The sequence below is a fragment of the Ovis canadensis genome, chromosome 3, assembly GCF_042477335.2.
Source record: "Ovis canadensis isolate MfBH-ARS-UI-01 breed Bighorn chromosome 3, ARS-UI_OviCan_v2, whole genome shotgun sequence".
In the NCBI taxonomy this organism is placed as follows: Eukaryota; Metazoa; Chordata; class Mammalia; order Artiodactyla; family Bovidae; genus Ovis; species Ovis canadensis.
In genome coordinates, this window is record NC_091247.1 from 94909115 (window position 1) to 94927881 (window position 18767).

Here is an 18767-nt window from a genome sequence, read left to right on the forward strand (position 1 = left end):
GGAAGAATGGTATTGATAACAAAAAATAACAAAAAAGCCTAAAATAAATGGCATCAGTTTAGAGGTCAGGCGGTAGGCAGTAAGAATATACATACAGCAAGTCAAAAGCCTGAAGAGCCCTATGATATTGTGGCAAACAAACAACAAAAAAAAATCCTGGTAAAACGAGAACCAGTAATAAATGAAAAGGCATACCACGTGGCTACTGGGCCTGTAGCTCTATAAGTGAATGTAGACAGTTATAGTGTATACTGGCATTTACTTTCTGCTTTTAGCAAGGTTTTACACAAAAGAGATGAGCACAGAATTTCCCAATTTGCAAACTAAAATTTGGGCCATATTTCTGAGCCCAGAAACTTACGCCTCAGAGGGTCAGAAAGCTGAACACATACAGATCCCAATCAGTAAAAGAAAAAGAAAGTAAAAGTTTGAGCAATTAAGTCCAAAGAAAAACTTGTTGAACTTAATTTTGAGGCAAAAATTAGATTCAGGTATGGTTTTCTTACTCACTATTTCATATGGCCTCCAAGTAGGGCCATTAAAATAAGAAAAAAGACATGAGGCAAGAGTTATTCTCCCCTAATTCCACTACCTCTCCAAACAGGGAAGAAGAAAAAAAATCATTCCTGAAAATTAGATTTAGAAAAGAACACTGGGTACACTATCTAAACAGAACCCACTGGAAACAAAGAGATCAGAGGTCTACTAAGTTTTGAGGTACCTATACTGCCAAAACCCCACAAATTTGGACTAAATAAATCTTTGTTCAGAACATTAAAACAAACATTGGGCTCCTAAACTCATAGAGCAGAAAGCAGGCACTGAAAGATACATAGATATATAAATGTGGTTGTAGATGTAAGTCTAGCTGTATATGTATATCTACAGAGAGAAAAATAAGTATTCAAATGAATGTAAATTCCCCAGCACACACTTCAGAAATGTACACAGGAAAAAAAAAAAATAGGGAAAGAAAAACTAAGATGCAGCAAAGGAGTTCTTTCCAGACAGTCAACATCTAAGCAAGGAAGTTCTCCTATTACTAATTGAGAAAGATTTGCCAATGATGACCCAAAAAGATTAGATGATTTGATATGAAACAGGGAATACTGTACGTCTCCTGTTCTTCCCATTTCTAAATGGAAGTTTTTTGCTGTAGCTATTCTGTTCTAGCTTCTCCATGGTCATCAGCCCACTGAAGAGCCACATCTGGATCTGAAGGAGAACACTGAACATCCTTGGAAAATACCATTCGTTGAGATGGATGTAGTAACTAGATGGGATATTAGGTTGTATTCCTTAGGGAAGGGACAGAAATGTTCTATGGATAAAAGGAAGAATGAAGTCATATTTGATGAGCAAAAGAGTAGACTGTGCCAGAGACTAGCTACTATTCACCAAAACTGTATTCTCCTCTTAGAGTGAAATCATACTTCCCAGTCTCCCTTGCAGGTTGGTATGGCCATGTTTTTAAGCTCTGGCCAATGAAATCAGTGTAGTAGTGATGCTGTGTCACCCCCATGCCTAGCCCAAAACACCCTACCACAGAGTCTTCCCTGGTGCTCTAGTGGTTAACACTCTGTACTTCCAGTGCAATGGATGAGGGTTTGATCCCTGGTCAGGGAACGAAGATCCCACATGCCACAGGGAAGAGCCAAAGTAACAAACAAAAAGATAAATAAATAATAGAATGTGTGCTAAGAACAAAATAAACAAGCTTCTTTAAAAAAAAAAAAAACCTACCACACCCAATACTCTTTGGTCTTTCCCCTTCTGCAGCAATCTTCAAAACCATATTAAAAATGACAGAGCCATATAATGGAGACATTTCTTAAATCTCCATTGCAAAGAAAACCATTACAAATCAGAAACATCATTTTGGACTTGACATAAGAGAGAAATAAACCATAACCTCTCCCTTTTATTCAACATCCATGAATTCAAACAAATATTTATTGAACACCTACATGTACAAAGGATGTGGATATGTGGTAGTTTCTCTCCCTCCCACTTTCCTTACTTTTTAGGGACTACAGAAGATTTTAAAATGTGTAAGATATCCTTACTCAAGGATCTTATAGCATAAGATAGTAATACATGCAATAAGAGCTATATTTGAGATGAAAAATATTATAGGAGGAATAAAGGGTTATCAATTAATTAAAAAGTCCTGAATTCACAAAATAGTTCATCACTATTTCTTTAAATGACAAAAATACAGCCAACACTAACAGTTTATACAGACTGAATGACACAGCAGATAAATTCATCTCAATCTAATCTGAATTCTATACTACAAGATCTGACCTTTATAAACTGAACTTGAGCAAATCACTTCCCTGCCCTAGGCCATAATTTCTTCAGATAATTAGGGGGAGAGACAGATAATCTCATTAAATGAAATAATAATACTCTTCATGGAATCTTCTCTTTTACTTCAAAACCAAAGTAATTTCTCAAGCAAAGGCCTAGAAAAAGCAACTCTATTCTTCAATATTTTGAAAGGTTGGTAAAAAATTTTCAACCACAATAAAGACTTGCCTTACAAGATACTTTCATTCCTGTACTCAAAATATACAGAGCAAAGCAAAAGTGTATTTCCAATGATTAAATTTTTTCTACATCACTAAAAAAAAATAAAAAGACATGATATGATTATTTCCATCAAAGTTTATCATCAACTAGTTGTAAACTTTCTACTTTGCAAAGTAGAATAATAAAAAAATTTAGAGGAGAAAGGGGAAAAGAATATCTGTATTCTCTAGGAAATAGATTTCCAACAGGCAGATCTCTTTTACAGAATCAAATACCTAAAAAAATAGCTGAGACCAAAAATCTGACCCAAAATATGACCTGCTCCCTCCTTTCTCACAGAATGATATGAACTACAAATGACTTATTCAAGAAACGTTGTTTATAGAACCAAAAAAGACTTCCCATAAAAAAATGAATCTACTAATTATTGTAGGTTACATCAAGGTATCCTGAGAAATTTTAATAAAATCAGCATGACTTAAGTTTCAAAAGAGCAAATAATAATGCAAATTACTACTGTTCTTTATTCAGAACAACAAAGTACTTCTGGATGTTCTGTGTGACTTTCATAAATTAGAGATGAAGATACTAAAAGAAAAAAATCTAAATACTTTGTTAGTTTTTAATAAGCTATAAGCGAATTCCTTTCTATGATCATAAATCACAGCATTTCAAACAGGCCTTTTTTCATCGATACCCACTGATATCCAAAATAACAATTACAGAAATACTCATATATAACATTTGCTTACATAGTAAATAATCAATCAGAAGTATATGCAGCACAATTTAGCTCATTAACTAGAAGTAGTACTTTTTAAAACCTGGGGCTTTGAATCATACCCAAAGTCAAGAAAAGTATTCAAAAAATAGAGAAAGCTTTTCAAAACAACAGCATAAACCATAACAGCCAATTAATGTTTACTGAGCACTCACAGAGCAAAACAATATACTGGTAAATGATTCATTGCTCTGTTAAGAAAATAAAAAATATTTTAAAACCACATGTTCCCATAAAGATGAAGGACTTCCCTAAAATGACAAAAAACAGTTAAGACACTTAGCAAAAAGAAACCTGTGTAACAGAATACTTGCAAAGTCATTGGCCAGCCTATCATAAACCCCAGACCTACTTGCTTCATAGCAGTCTCTCCAATTTTGTCTGAATGTTTGCGGATACTCTCCAGAAAGTCTTTGAGATCAGACATAGACACATCCTTAATTTCTTCTCGAAGCTTGGGGATATTGTCCACCATCACCTTGCAGAATCGATAGTGGCTGACTTGAGGAAGATAGGTATGCTCTAGATGCTCCAGAGTTTTCAGTGCAGGATAATGCCTATAAAAGGAATTGCATCGCCTTTAGCTCAATTCAGTCTTCTTTAGGGCCACAGATATATTCCTCAGGGAAAATTTCTAGCCTGAATTAGTTTTCACTTATACTAAGACAAATACAGGACTGATTCAATAAAAACATCAATGGAAAAATAAATATCAAATTATTAAAAACTAATATATGTATTATAGGACTTAATAAATTATAATCAAAAAAGATTTTATCTCAAGAATACAGAAAACATAGAAAATCCACCAATGAAATTCATTACATAAAGAATAAAGGCCACAGCTAGGAGATTAAAAAAGAGAGAGAGAGTGAAAATAAAGAGAAATACAAAATGATCCTATCAGTGCCATAAAAATCATCCTATAAAATAAAATACCCAAGGACAGACTTTCAACTGTGGCACACAGAAGAGCTTAGCAAATCTTTTACCAAAAAGCAAATATAACCTGGACAAAACTTTGCAAACAGCCATTTCAGACTCTGGAAATTAGAAAGGACTCTGGAAAGTAGAACAATAGCTTCAGAAGGGTTTATTCATGAAAACTGATAAACAGAAAGGGACTTAATGGTGTTCTTGCCTGGGGCTACCTCCATCATCCTCTTCACTTTCCCTCATCACATCACTTGGTTATAACTTGTCAGGAAAATGAGCAACTTCTCTGCCATTAGGGGATGACATGATTTGGAGCAGAGGATGAAAATCCTATACTGAATAGCGCTGTTAGGAAAAGTAGCAAACTCAGTTACAAAAAAGAGGTGGGGACTTCCAAATCTACTGGCCCGATATTCATCTTGGTTGGGACAAAGTGCAGACTAGAGGACTAATCAAAAACTTAACAAGGAAGTCAGAAACAAGAGACCCACAGAATAACCTGATCAGTTCAGTTCAGTTCAGTTGCTCAGTTGTATCCAACTCTTTGCGACCCCATGAGCCACCGCACGCTAGGCCTCCCTGTCCAACACCAACTCCTGGAGTTTGCCCAAACTCATGTCCATTGAAGAGAAGGCAATGGCACCCTACTCCAGTACTCTTGCCTGGAAAATCCCATGGATGGAGGAGTCTGGTAGGCTGCAGACCATGGGGTCGCTTAGAGTCAGACACGACTGAGTGACTTCACTTTCACTTTTCACGCACTGGAGAAGGAAATGGCAACCCACTCCAGTGTTCTTGCCTAGAGAATCCCAGGGATGGGAGAGCCTGGTGGGCTGCCATCTATGGGGTCACACAGAGTTGGACATGACTGAAGCAACTTAGCAGCAGCAGCAGCATGTCCATTGAGTTGGTGATGCATTCCAACCATCTCATCCTCTGTTGTTCCCTTCTCCTCCTGCCCTCAATCTTTCCCAGCATCAGGGTCTTTTTATATGAGTCAGCTCTTCGCATCAGGTGGCCAAAGTATTGGAGCTTCAGCTTCAACATCAGCCCTTCCAATGAACACCCAGGACTGATCTCCTTTAGGATGGACTGGTGCGATCTCCTTGCAGTCCAAGGGACTCTCAAGAGTCTTCTCCAACACCACAGTTCAAAAGCATCAATTCTTTGGTGCTCAGCTTTCTTTATAGTCCAACTCTCACATTCATACATGACCACTGGAAAAACCATAGCCTTGACTAGACAGACGTTTGTTGACAAAGTAATGTCTCTGCTTTTCAATATGCTATCTAGGTTGGTCATAACTTTCCTTCCAAGGAGTAAGAGTCTTTTAATTTCATGGCTGCAATCATCATCTGCAGTGATTTTAGAGCCCCAAAAATAAAGTCAGCCACTGTTTTCCCATCTATTTGCCATGAAGTGACAGGACCGGATGCCATGATCTTAGTTTTCCGAATGTTGAGCTTTAAGTCAACTTTTCATTTTCTTCTTTCACTTTCATCAAGAGGCTCTTTAGTTCTTCTTCACTTTCTGCCATAAGGGTGGTGTCATCTGCATATCTGAGGTTACTGATATTTCTCCCAGCAATCTTGATTCCAGCTTGTGCTTCTTTCAGCCCAGCGTTTCTCATGAGGTATTCTGCATATAAGTTAAATAAGCAGGGTAACAATATACAGCTTTGATGTACCCCTTTTCCTATTTGGAACCGGTTTGTTGTTCCATATCCAGTTCTAACTGTTGCTTCCTGATCTGCATACAGGTTTCTCAAGAGGCAGGTCAGGTGGTCTGGTATTCCCATCTCTTTCAAAATTTTCCACAGTTTATTGTGATCTACATAGTCAAAGGCTTTGGCATAGTCAATAAAGCAGATATACATGTTTTTCTGGAACTCTCTTGCTTTTTCAACAATCCAGCGGATGTTGGCAATTTGATCTCTGGTTCCTCTGCCTTTTCTAAAACCAGCTTGAATATCTGGAAATTCACAGTTCACGTATTGCTGAAGCCTGGCTTAGAGAATTTTGACCCTGATAATCATGATGGTGTGATCACTCACCTAGTGCCAGACATCCTGGAATGTAAAGTCAAGGGGGCCTTAGGAAGCATCAGTATGAACAAAGCTAGTGGAGGTGATGGAATTCCAGTGGAGCTACTTCAAATCCTAAAAGACGATGCTATGAAAGTGCTGCACTCAATATGTCAGCACATTTGAAAAACTCAGCAGTGGCCACAAGACTGGAAAAGGTCAGATTTCATTCCAATCCCAAAGAAAGGCAATGCCAAAGAATGCTCAAACTACTGCACAATTGCACTCATCTCACACGCTAGTAAAGTAATGCTCAAAATTCTCCGAGCCAGGCTTCAGCAATACGAATAACCTGATAGCTCTCTGCATATCCCTAGCTGACCCAGAGGCTGTGCACAAACACAGGTAACACCTAAAAGGGCCTAAGTACCACACACAGCCCTGGCTGACTAGTAAGCTTCAGGCTTGCACCTAGGAGGATATAAAAGCTCAGCAAAGCTAAAAACCGCCTGAATTTTTAATGTAGTCCCTAATCCACAAACAAATCCACTGACAAAGGGTAGATACTTTCATCGGCTCAAGTTTCTTAGAGCACCCAGGACCAATCATTAGCTGATGACTAGCCTTTAAAAATGAATGAAATATATTCCCAGAAAAACAAAGACTGAGAGAATTCCTTGTTAACAGATCTTCCTTACAAGAAATACTAACGAAAGTCAGAAAGGAAATGATAGCAAGTAGTAACATAAATTCACAGGAAAAAAAAGAAAGAAGAACACAGGAAACAATAAATATCTTCTGAATATTAAAAAAATATATGACAAATAAAGAAGCAGATTATACTCCATAGAGTAACCTCTAAAAAAACAAGCAACTCAAAAAATATGCTGTTAAAAAATTTACAGTGCTTCCCTGGTGGTCCAGCGGTTAAGACTCTGCCTCCAAGTGCAGGGGACACATGTTCTGTCCCTGGTCCAGGAAGATTCCACATGCATTGGAGCAACTAAGCTTGTGTGCCACAACTGCTAAGCCTGTACACCATAAGAGAAGCGACTGCAGTGAGAAGCCCACGCACCACAATGAGGAGTAGCCCCCACTCGCCACAGCTGTGCTCAGCAAAGGCTGTGCACAGCAACGAAGACCCAGCACAGTCTAAATAAATAAATATATAAATTTTTCACAAAAATTTATGGAAGAATTAAAATAGTATACTACAAAATATTTAATACAACAAAGGGGTAAAAGATAAATAAGAACAAAAGAGACATGAAAAATAGAGCATAAAACCCAACCATATTAATAATTATATTAAAGGCAAATGGACTAATAAGCTCGCTAATCAAAACCAGATTTAAAAAGCAGATCCAACTATATGTTGCCTACAAGAAACCCACTTTAGAGTCACAGATACAAACAGGTTAAAGTAAAAGCTACAATAATATATACCCAAAATGTAAACATAAAAGTGTTTGAATGGCTATATTAATATACAACAAATATTGCTAGAAACATAGAAGGACATTTTATAATAATTATAGGGACAAGATTTACCTGTTAGGTAGGAAAGCTTCTATTAGCATAAGAGAACAAACAAAACTAAGATTGATACAGCTGACTAAGCAAAAACAAATAAGTATATATAAAAAGAGCATAATAAGAATAAAGAAGAAACAACAACCTAGTACAGATTATTTACAACATATAAATTTGAGGGTTTTTTTTAAAGCAATGAGCAAAAGAAAAGTCACAAGAGCACCCCAAAAGGCAAACCTGAAAAAAGAAGTTGGACTGATATGAAGACATCAAAGTCAAAAATATGATTGTGTCAGATGGGTAATGGATATTATTATCAGAAGTTTCAATAAATGAGAATTCACAGCCTACTGGTAAACAAATTTATATTACTGATACAAGTTTTCAGTGAAAAATATTACCAAACACATATTCTAAACAGTTGCATTTCTTCCCCCCCCAAAAAAAAATTAGATGCACAAAAATATGTATAAGCCTCTTGAATTATAGTTATTCATATTTGCAAATAAAATACTAAACTAGAATTCTATTAACAAGGAATTGGTTAAACAGATTATGATATATCCATGTAGTATATATGTATATCCAAAGAATAATAAAATAGCAAAATGTTCATAATATTGTCGAATGAAAGTTAATTCAAAAAATAGAACTTATAAGTATAATCATGTTTTTCAAAATTACAAATACATATATATGTGTAAATTAAGTATATGTATCTATGTATGGCTACATATACTAAATATAAGCCCACACACAAACAAGTACATAGAAAATGACTAGGAAAATACATACAAAAATGTTAACTGTGATTTTTCCTTTCCTTCGGATAGAAACCTTAAAGGTAATAAATTTCTTCTTCATGTTTTTAATTTCCGCATTTCCCAAAATATACTTGGTACAGGAAAAACCCTTGGGCTACTAGGAGATCAAGCCAGTCAATCCTAAAGGAAATCAGTCCTGAATATTCATTTGAAAGACTAATGCTGAAGCTGAAGCTCCAATACTTTGGCCACCTGATGCGAAGAACTGACTCATTAGAAAAGACCCTGATGCTGGGAAAGACTGAAGGCAGGAGGAGAAGGGGACGACAGAGGATGAGATGGTTGGATGGCATCACCGACTTGATGGACATGAGTTTGAGCAAGCTCCAGGAGTTGGTAACGGACAAGGAAGTCTGGCGTGCTGCAGTCCATGAGGTCGCAAAGAGTTGGACATGACTAAGCGACTGAACTGAACTGAGGAAAAACTTAGTTCTGATCCTTTAAATGAAAGACTTCTAGTTCTACTTTAGGTTTTAAGAATGAATTTCATGGTAGATATTTAAACTCTTTTTACTCCAATGCACTTAATACCACAAACACTAAAGTCTAGAGGTTGGATTTACTTGTTTTCTTTGTTTATGTTTTCCCTTCCTGTGTTCCAAAAATCAAAATTTTAATCCAAATAAATGAAGGGAAGAAATTTATTTCCCCTAAATTTAGAAATAAAACTACAAATATAGCTTAACCTGAAATGGTTGCTTTTATCAAAATGTTACAGACTCAAAAACAGTACAATTTACATGGTTTAGTGTAAACATAATGGTGTTTATACTACAATTAGGTATGAAGAGCTATGTGCAATAAAATGCATTTCCTCTAGAGAGAAACTTTAGAATGGATATAAACTCAGAAATTAAGCCAAAAGATAAACACACTTTAGGGTCTAGTTATATTTTGGAACACTGTTTACAGAATGAGAAAAATCTAACAATGTTGCCTGCGGACACAGGCACATTCACTGATGAGACACATGGCTATATGCTGGAAACATCTGGTCTGTCAAATAACGCCACATTTTTCAAGGCTAATTAGTATAAAATCCAGTGATTTCTGGCAATAAAGAATATTACTTTATTTCTCCATTGTCCTTTCCCTAACATATTCATATTTCATCAATAATAGATCAATAGCATTCATTCAAATTTCCATGATCCTCCAATTAAACTCCTCTATACCAGACAACAAAAGAATAAAATTCTATTTCCAGGGGCCATGGAAATCTAGAACACAACTTTGACATTACTTTTGACAACCTCTAAACATTACTAAAATGGAATCAAAAGCCAATTCCTAAGTTTCATTTGCATGTGTGCTAGTTCTCCCCTTCTCCCCACTTTATGCAGATTCCCCAGTAGAAATGTGAGCAGAAAGAAGGTAAATGAAATAAAAGCAAAAAATTGTTTTAAAAATGAGGCACGAAATGAAGTCAAAATAATTCTAAAAACTGGATAACTTAAGGTCAGAATAACTTAGACATGATTGAATGCTATTCTAAAAAGAGGAATGTTGATTATAGGCAAATGAAATTTTGGTACTTTTTTGCCATAGTATGGAACTCTTTCAGGCCTCCCGGGTAGCTCAGTTGGTAAAGAATCTGCCTGCAATTCAGGAGACCGTGGTTCTACTCCTGAGTTGGGAGGATCCCTTGGAGAAGGGATAGGCTACCCACTCCAGCATTCTTGGGCTTCCACGGTAGCTCAGACAGTAAAGAATCCACCTGCAGTGCAGGAGACCTGGGTTCGATCCCTGGGTTGGGAAGATCCCCTGGAGGAGGGCATGGCAACCCACTGCAGTATTCTTGCCTGGAGAATCCCCATGGATAGAGGAGCCTGGTGGTCTATGGTCCATGGGGTCTCAAAGAGTCAGACACAACTGAGCAACTAAGCACAGCACAGCACATGGCACTCTTTCAAAATGACAGGTGTTAAATTTCTAATAAGTGATCTTGTAAAGTGGATCACAACTACCCATGAGAATTTTAATTCAGAGTATGATAAGAATATGAAATAAAAGCTTTCACCACAGAAAACACTGTTGTCTTTCCTAATTAAAGATCATTAATAAAAAATACTTAATTCCTTCTATGAGCTAATGATAGAAAGATGGTCAGATGGCTTTCCTCAGGGAGCACAAAACCTAGTATTATAATCAGTATTTACAGCTTTAAAAAAAGTAACTAAGCTTCTAGTCATGAAGGAATAACAAGGAAGAGAACACATTTCTGCTCTTAAGAAGTAAAATACCAGCTACGTGTGTGCTAAGTCACTTCAGTCATGTCCAACTCTTTGCAATCCTATGGAATGTAGCCCACCAGGCTTCTCTGCCGTGGGATTCTGCAGGTAAGAGCACTAAAGTGGGCTTCCATGCCCTTCTTCAGGAGATCTTTCCTATCTAAGAATTAAACTCATGCCTCTTATGCCTCCTGCATTGGCAGGAGGGTTCTTCACCACTAACACCACCTGGGAACTAGCTAAAATTCATAAAACAACTGCTTTCAGACTGTGAACATCAAATAACACAAAACTGTGGTCTCTGAAAAAAGGAAAACAAACAAGGTGAATTTAATAGTTACCTGAATGTGATTTCTAGATCATGGACACAGTCAGAGAAAACTCAAACAGAGCCCAACAACTTAGCATAGTTAGCTTCAGAGATGCAGTTCAGGAATAATGATACACCTTAAGGTTGTGCAGAATTTCCTCAAAAAAGCGAAGCAATGCAGAAAGAAGTGCAGAAATTTATACAAGAGTTCCCTTGAGCCTTTGCTGAGTACTAGGCCAGGCATAGCAAAAGTAAAATTCTGCACGAACAGGAATAAAAAAGGGAGGGAAGGAAAAAAAAGGAAGGGAACGAAAGACAGGAAGAACAAGGAAGGAGAGACAGACAGAAGGGAGATGTAAGATAAATACTCCAAGGAGCTCAGACAAAGCAGAGAAAACATTTGAACTCTGAAGAGCCCAAGTGCAGAGCCCTTGGGATTTCAGAGTTTTTCAAAGAAGATGAATACTACTCCAAGCAACCCCTGTAATAAAAAGTTGTGCTTAATCTTTCAGTCATGTCCAACTCTTCGCGATCCCATGGACTATACAGTCCATGGAATTCTCCAGGCCTGAATACTGGAGTGAATTGCCTTTCCCTTCTCCAGAGGACCTTCCCAACCCAGGGATCAAACCCAGTTCTCCCACATTGCAGGCGGATTCTTTTTCAGCTGAGCCACCAGGGAAGCCCCAAAAGGAAAAGTTAGCTGAGCTTAAAAATGGGGTCTGATGAGACTGGGATTCAGATGGATCTGCAAACAACTAAACTATTTGCCAAAACAAAAACCAATATCCTGTAAGAAAGAAAAGTCTCCCAAAATTCAAATACTCGGCAACATAATATAATGGCCATTATCTAATCAAAACTTACAAGACATGAAAAGAATAAAAAATTGACCTATAATTAGGAAAAACAATCTTCAGAGAAATCCAAAATACCAAAAATGACAGCACTAGCAAAGAAGTACATAAACAGAGAAATTAGAGCACTGTAACATGTATTTTTAAAACAAACACATGAAAAGATGCTCAACATCACTCATTATTAGAGAAATGCAAATCAAAACCACAATGAGGTACCACTTCACACCAGTCAGAATGGCTGCGATCCAAAAATCTGCAAGCAATAAATGCTGGAGAGGGTGTGGAGAAAAGGGAACCCTCCTACACTGTTGGTGGGAATGCAAACTAGTACAGCCACTATGGAGAACAGTGTGGAGATTCCTTAAAAAATTGCAAATAGAACTACCTTATGACCCAGCAATCCCACTTCTGGGCATACACACCGAGGAAACCAGAATTGAAAGAGACACATGTACCCCAATGTTCATCGCAGCACTGTTTATAATAGCCAGGACATGGAAACAACCTAGATGTCCATCAGCAGATGAATGGATAAGAAAGCTGTGGTACATATACACAATGGAGTATTACTCAGCCGTTAAAAAGAATTCATTTGAATCAGTTCTGATGAGATGGATGAAACTGGAGCCGATTATACAGAGTGAAGTAAGCCAGAAAGAAAAACACCAATACAGTATACTAACACATATATATGGAATTTAGGAAGATGGCAATGACGACCCTGTATGCAAGACAGGAAAAAAGACACAGATGTGTATAACGGACTTTTGGACTCAGAGGGAGAGGGAGAGGGTGGGATGATTTGGGAGAATGGGAATTCTAACATGTATACTATCATGTAAGAATTGAATCGCCAGTCCATGTCTGACGTAGGGTGCAGCATGCTTGGGGCTGGTGCATGGGGATGACCCAGAGAGATGTTGTGGGGAGGGCGGTGGGAGGGGGGGTCATGTTTGGGAACGCATGTAAGAATTAAAGATTTTAAAATTTAAAAAAAAAAAAGCAAAAAAAAAAATTGATTATCCCAGAGTACAAACTGAAAAAAAAAAAGATGTAAAATAACAAATAAATATAAAAAACCAAATGGAACTCCTAAAGATGAAAAATACATCATCTGAAATGAAAATTTCACTGGATGAAATTAAAAGATTTGACAATGAAAAAGAGCACAGCAATAAAACCTATCCCATATAAAGTACAGAGAAAAAAGATTGGAAAAAAAGAAGATCCTCAAATTACCTATGGGATTTTGTGAAGTTGTCCAACATAGATAAAACTGAAATCTCAGATTGAGGATGGAAATGGGACCAAAAATAATATTTAGAAAAATAGTATCCGAACATCTTTCAGATTTTATGAAAATCATAAACTTGCAAAACCAAGAAACTAAACCACAAGCAGGATAAATACACACATACATGAATGCATACATACATATTTATACAAAAGCACATCAAAATCAAATTGCTGAGAACAAATTTTATAGACAAAAGTCTTAAAATAGCTGGAGAAAAGACACAATAAGGAGAGTGACCAAAAAAAGCTGTTCATATACTTTTTCCTCAGAAATTATATAAGCCAGAAGACAAAAAAAAAGATATCTCAAGAACAAATGAATCTATAAACTTAGAATTATATATCCATCAAAGATAGATTTCAAAAATGAAGGTAAACAATATGATACCATTTCACACTCACCAAGATAGCCATAATCAAAAGACAATTATAAGTCTTGGTAGAATGTATAGAAAATCAAATCCTCATATGCTGCTGGGGGTAAGGCAAAATGGCACAGCTGCTTTGGAGAAAAATCTGGCAGTTCCTTGAATAGTTACACAGAATTACCATGATCCAGCAAAATTTCATTCCAAGAAAGCCAAGAGAAATGAAATGAAAACATATTTCCACACAACAAATTGTAAGCAAAAATGCACAGAAGCATTATTGTAAAACCCTAAAACTTAAACAACCCAAATGCTCATCCACTAATGAATGGATAAATAAAGTGTGGTACATCCATGCAATGGAATATTCAGCAACAAAAAGAAATAAAGTACTGATATATGGTACAGCATGGATTAACCTGGGAAACATTATGTTAAATGAAAGAAGCCAATCACAAAAAATCATATGTTATATGATTCCATTTATATGAAATGTCCAGAATAAGTAAATATGAAGAAACAGAAAACAGACCAGTGATTCCCAGTAGCTGGCAAGGGAGGCAGGGGACAGGAAAAAATTGAACACTGATGGCCAAGGGGCTCAGAGTTTCTTTTGTGAAGAATAAAAACATTCTACAATTGACTGTGATGATGGTCATACAACCCTGAATACACTAAAAGCCACTGAACTGTATGTTTTAAATAAATGAAGTGAAAAGTATATGAACTATGTCTCAGTGAGGCTGTTAAAAATATTTTAGAAAAATGTATATTAAAAATAGGCAATGTAAAAATTAAGCAAAAAGATAGCAGCAGTGGCTGACTATATTAATACCAAACAACATACATTTCAGAAAAAAATATTACCAGGGATGAAGAAGAACTTTCCATAATAATAAATGGGTCCTTATAAAGAAGATAAAAAAATGCTTAATGTGTATGCAACCAATAAGAGAACCTCAAAATATACACTGAAAAAACTGAAAGAATAAAAAGAACATATATGTAAGTCCAATCATAATAGGTAATTTCAACACTCCCCTGTCAGCAAATAACAAATACAAAATCATCAGGATGTAGAAAAGCTGCACAGTGCTATCAACCAGTACGTCTAAATGATACTTAGAGATGCTCTTCTCAATAACAATATATATTATTTTAAAGTGTATATGTCATTTTCACCAAAACAGACCATAAAACTGGGCCATAAAACAAGTCTCAAAAAATATAAAAGATTGAAATCATACATTTTACATTTATGAACACAATGAACTAAAATATAAATCAATTTTGATACATCAGGAAAATCCCCTAATATTTAGAAATTAACCAGTGAACTTCTAAATAGTCTGTGAAATAAATTTTTAAAATCACAACAGAAATTAGAAAATATTTTAAATAAATGTAAAAAAAAAACTGCAACATTATAAAACATGTAAGATTCAGTTAAAGCACTGTTAAAGAGAAATGTATAGCTTTAACTAGCTACATTAGAAAACAGAACCAAAATCAATGCCCTGGGCTTCCACCTGAAAAAGCTAGAAAAAAGAACAAATTATTTACAACAGCCAAGATACAGAAGCAACCCAAGTGTCCATCAACAGATGAATGGATAAAGAAGATGTGAGATAGACAGGTAGATATAGAGAGAGTTGCTATTTAGTCGCCCAGTCGTGTCCTACTCTTGGCAACCCCATGGACTGCAGCAAGCCAGGCATGTGCGTGTGTGCGTGTGTGTGTATGACTGAATCATTTTGCTGTGCACTTAAAACTAATACATTGCAAATCAATTATACTTCAACCCCCAAAAAAGAGCAAATTAGATCCCAATTAAATAGGAGAAAGGAAATAGTTCAGTTCAGTCGCTCAGTCGTGTCTGATTCTTTGTGACCCTATGGACTGCAGCACACCAGACCTCCCTGTCCATCACCAACGCCTGGAGTTTACCTAAACTCATGTCCATTGAGTCGGTAATGCCACCCAGCCATCTCATCCTCTGTTGTCCCCTTCTCCTCATATCAAAAATCAGTAAAACAGAAAAATAAGGGAAAAAAAAACAATAAAACCTAAAGATGCTATCTTCAAAAAATAAATAAAATTGACAAACAACTAGCCAAAATAATGAGAGACAGACAGAAATGACAAATCATCAACATAAGTAATCAAAGAAAAAGTATCACTATAGATTCTACATGTTAAAATAATACAGTAATACAATTAACAATTTTTGTCAATGAATTCAACAATTTGGATAACATGGACAAATTACTTGAAAGATACAAATAAACAAAATTTTCTCAAGAAACACAAAATGCAAACAGCCATGTATTTATTTTTACATTAAATCTGTAGTTAACAACTTTCTTACCAAAAACATGCAAATCTCCTGGGTCAAGTGGTTTCAATGGTAGATTCTACCAAGTATTAATGTTTAAGGAAAATAATTATTAATACTATACAAATTCTTCCAGAAAATCAAAGACAGGAAAATTTCCAAGTTATTCACAAGGCTAGCATGAATCTGATTCCAAAAAGATATAACACAAAAAGGAAACCACAGATAAACATTTCTCATGAACACAGATATAAAAATCCTTAACAAAATTTTAGCAAATCAAATACCACATCACATTAAAAAGGACAGTATATCATGACCAAGTGGGATTTATTCCATGAATGCAAGTTTAACATTTAATATTCAATATAAATCATCATATTAAGAAACTAAAAGCATTTTTTAAGAAACGTATGATCACCTGGCACTAGTGGTAAAGAACCTGCCTGCCAATGCTGGCGCCAATGCAGGTTCTATCCTTGGGCTGGGAAGATCCCCTTGGAGGAGGGCATGGCAACCAACTCCAGTATTCTTGCCTGGAGAATCCTCATGGACAAAGAAGCCTGGTGGGCTACAGTCCACAGGGTCGCAAAGAGTCAGACACAACTGAAGCAACTTAGCACGCATGATGATCATCTCATTTACATAGAAAAAGCATTTGACAAAACCAATATTCATTCCTAATAGAAAGTTTCAAGAACTAGAAATAAAAGCAAACTTCTTCAACCTTATAAATTACATGTACCAAAAATTACACCTAATATATGATTTAATGGTTAAATGCATTCCCTCTAAGATCAGGAACAGGACAAAGATATCTAGCCTTATCCCAGGGACTGGGGAGCCTGGTAGGCTGCCATCTATGGGGTCGCACAGAGTCGGACACGACTGAAGTGACTTAGCAGCAGCAGCAGCAGCAGCAGAGGCTCTAACCAGCTTCCCTTGTGGCTCAGACGGTAAAGAATCTGCCTGCAATGCAGGAGACCTGGGTTCTATCCCTGGGCTGGGAAGATCCCCTGGAGACAGCAACAGCAACCCACTCCAGTATTCTGGCCTAGAGAATTTCACAGACAGTATAGTCCATGGGGTCGCAAAGAGTCAGACATGACTGAGCAACTTCACCTTCACTTCACTTTCAGAGGCTCTAACTAGTTCAGCAAGACAAGGAAACCAAACCAAAAAAGAAAGCATCCCAATTGGAAAGAAAAAAATATACCTATTTTTATTTGCAGATAAGATAATCAGCTACATAGAAAATTCAAAAAAGCTCCTAGAATTAGTATATGATTTAATAAGATTGCAGAATAAAAGATAAATACACAAATTTAATAGTATACTAGTAATAAATTACTGAAAATTAAAACTTAAAAAGTAACAACATTGAAAATAGGCATCAAAAAATATAAAATAATTAGGGATAAATATGATATAAGATATATATGACTTGTTCACTAAAAAAGCAGAAAACAGTTAAAGAAGATCCAAATAAATCAGAGCATTCATGTACTGGTGGATAAGGGGTAAGAGGGATGGGATACGAGGGACCTAGTGTGGTAAGACTGTATGTATAGGAAGGCAGCTGTGTCAGGGCCAAACAGGAATGAGAAGGGCATTCAGGCAGCACAGAAGCATAACATTGGGTATTAGAGCCCAAGCAGATTAAGGAGGATACCATACAGGAGGGCAACTCTGTATGTGGTGTTGATATAGCTTAAGGGAGCCCCCAAAATATAATTCTACTTTATGCACCAGAAAAAGGTTGAACTGGAAATACTGGTCAATAGTACTTATGACAAGCACTTGAACTAAGAGGAAAAATGCAGATTGTCCATATAATGAACTACTATCAAGCAATTAAAATAAGCGAACTAGATCTCTATACATAAGTTTTAAAAAGCTCTCCACTAGTATGTTAGCCCATGATTGCAGATATTATTGTCTATTTTTTTCAGAGCTATATCCCCAACACTAAAAGCAATGCCTAGCAACAGAGTAGGTACTCAATTCATTTTTATTGAATGAATGAATGAATCTCAAAAAAACAAAGACCAGAACTATTCATGTAAATGCTTTTTAAAATACAATATGATTTTTGGACATTAAAAACATGGACTAGAAGGAAATACCAGATTTATGATACTGGTTTCCTCAAAGGAGAAAGGAAAGGAAGAGGATTGAGGAAGGGGATGAGTTCTATCTACCTGAATTTCTTAAAATGTACATCTTTACCTCTCTCTGATCACATATGTTTATATATGCCACAAATTATATATACATACATATATATGAATTAAAACCAGAATTGTTACTATTTGTTAATTTAGAGAAGTTGACACAGAAGTTTGTTTTTTGCGACCCCATGAATCACAGCACACCAGGCCTCCCTGTCCATCACCAACTCCCGAAGTTCACTCAGATTCACATCCATCGAGTCGGTGATGCCATCCAGCCATCTCATCCTCTGACGTCCCCTTCTCCTCCTGCCCCAACCCCTCCCAGCATCAGAGTCTTTTCCAATGTGTCAACTCTTCGCATCAGGTGGCCAAAGTACTGGAGTTTCAGCTTTAGCATCATTCCTTCCAAAGAAATCCCAGGGCTGATCTCCTTCAAAATGGACTGGTTGGATCTCCTTGCAGTCCAAGGGACTCTCAAGACTCTTCTCCAACACCACAGTTCAAAAGCATCAATTCTTTGGCGCTCAGCTTTCTTCACAGTCCAACTCTCACATTCATACA

At 36.5% G+C, this 18767-nt stretch overlaps 1 protein-coding gene across 2 annotated transcripts in view; it reads right to left on the reverse strand.

Moving 5' to 3' along the window:
* Positions 1 to 18767, reverse strand: part of EXOC6B (exocyst complex component 6B) — a 726749-nt gene that overhangs the window by 604441 nt on the left and 103541 nt on the right. For both annotated transcript variants that reach the window (XM_069583682.1, XM_069583683.1), the window contains exon 6: positions 3669 to 3873. In XM_069583682.1, the coding sequence (XP_069439783.1) occupies positions 3669 to 3873 (205 nt within the window). The remainder of the gene's footprint in view (positions 1 to 3668; positions 3874 to 18767) is intronic.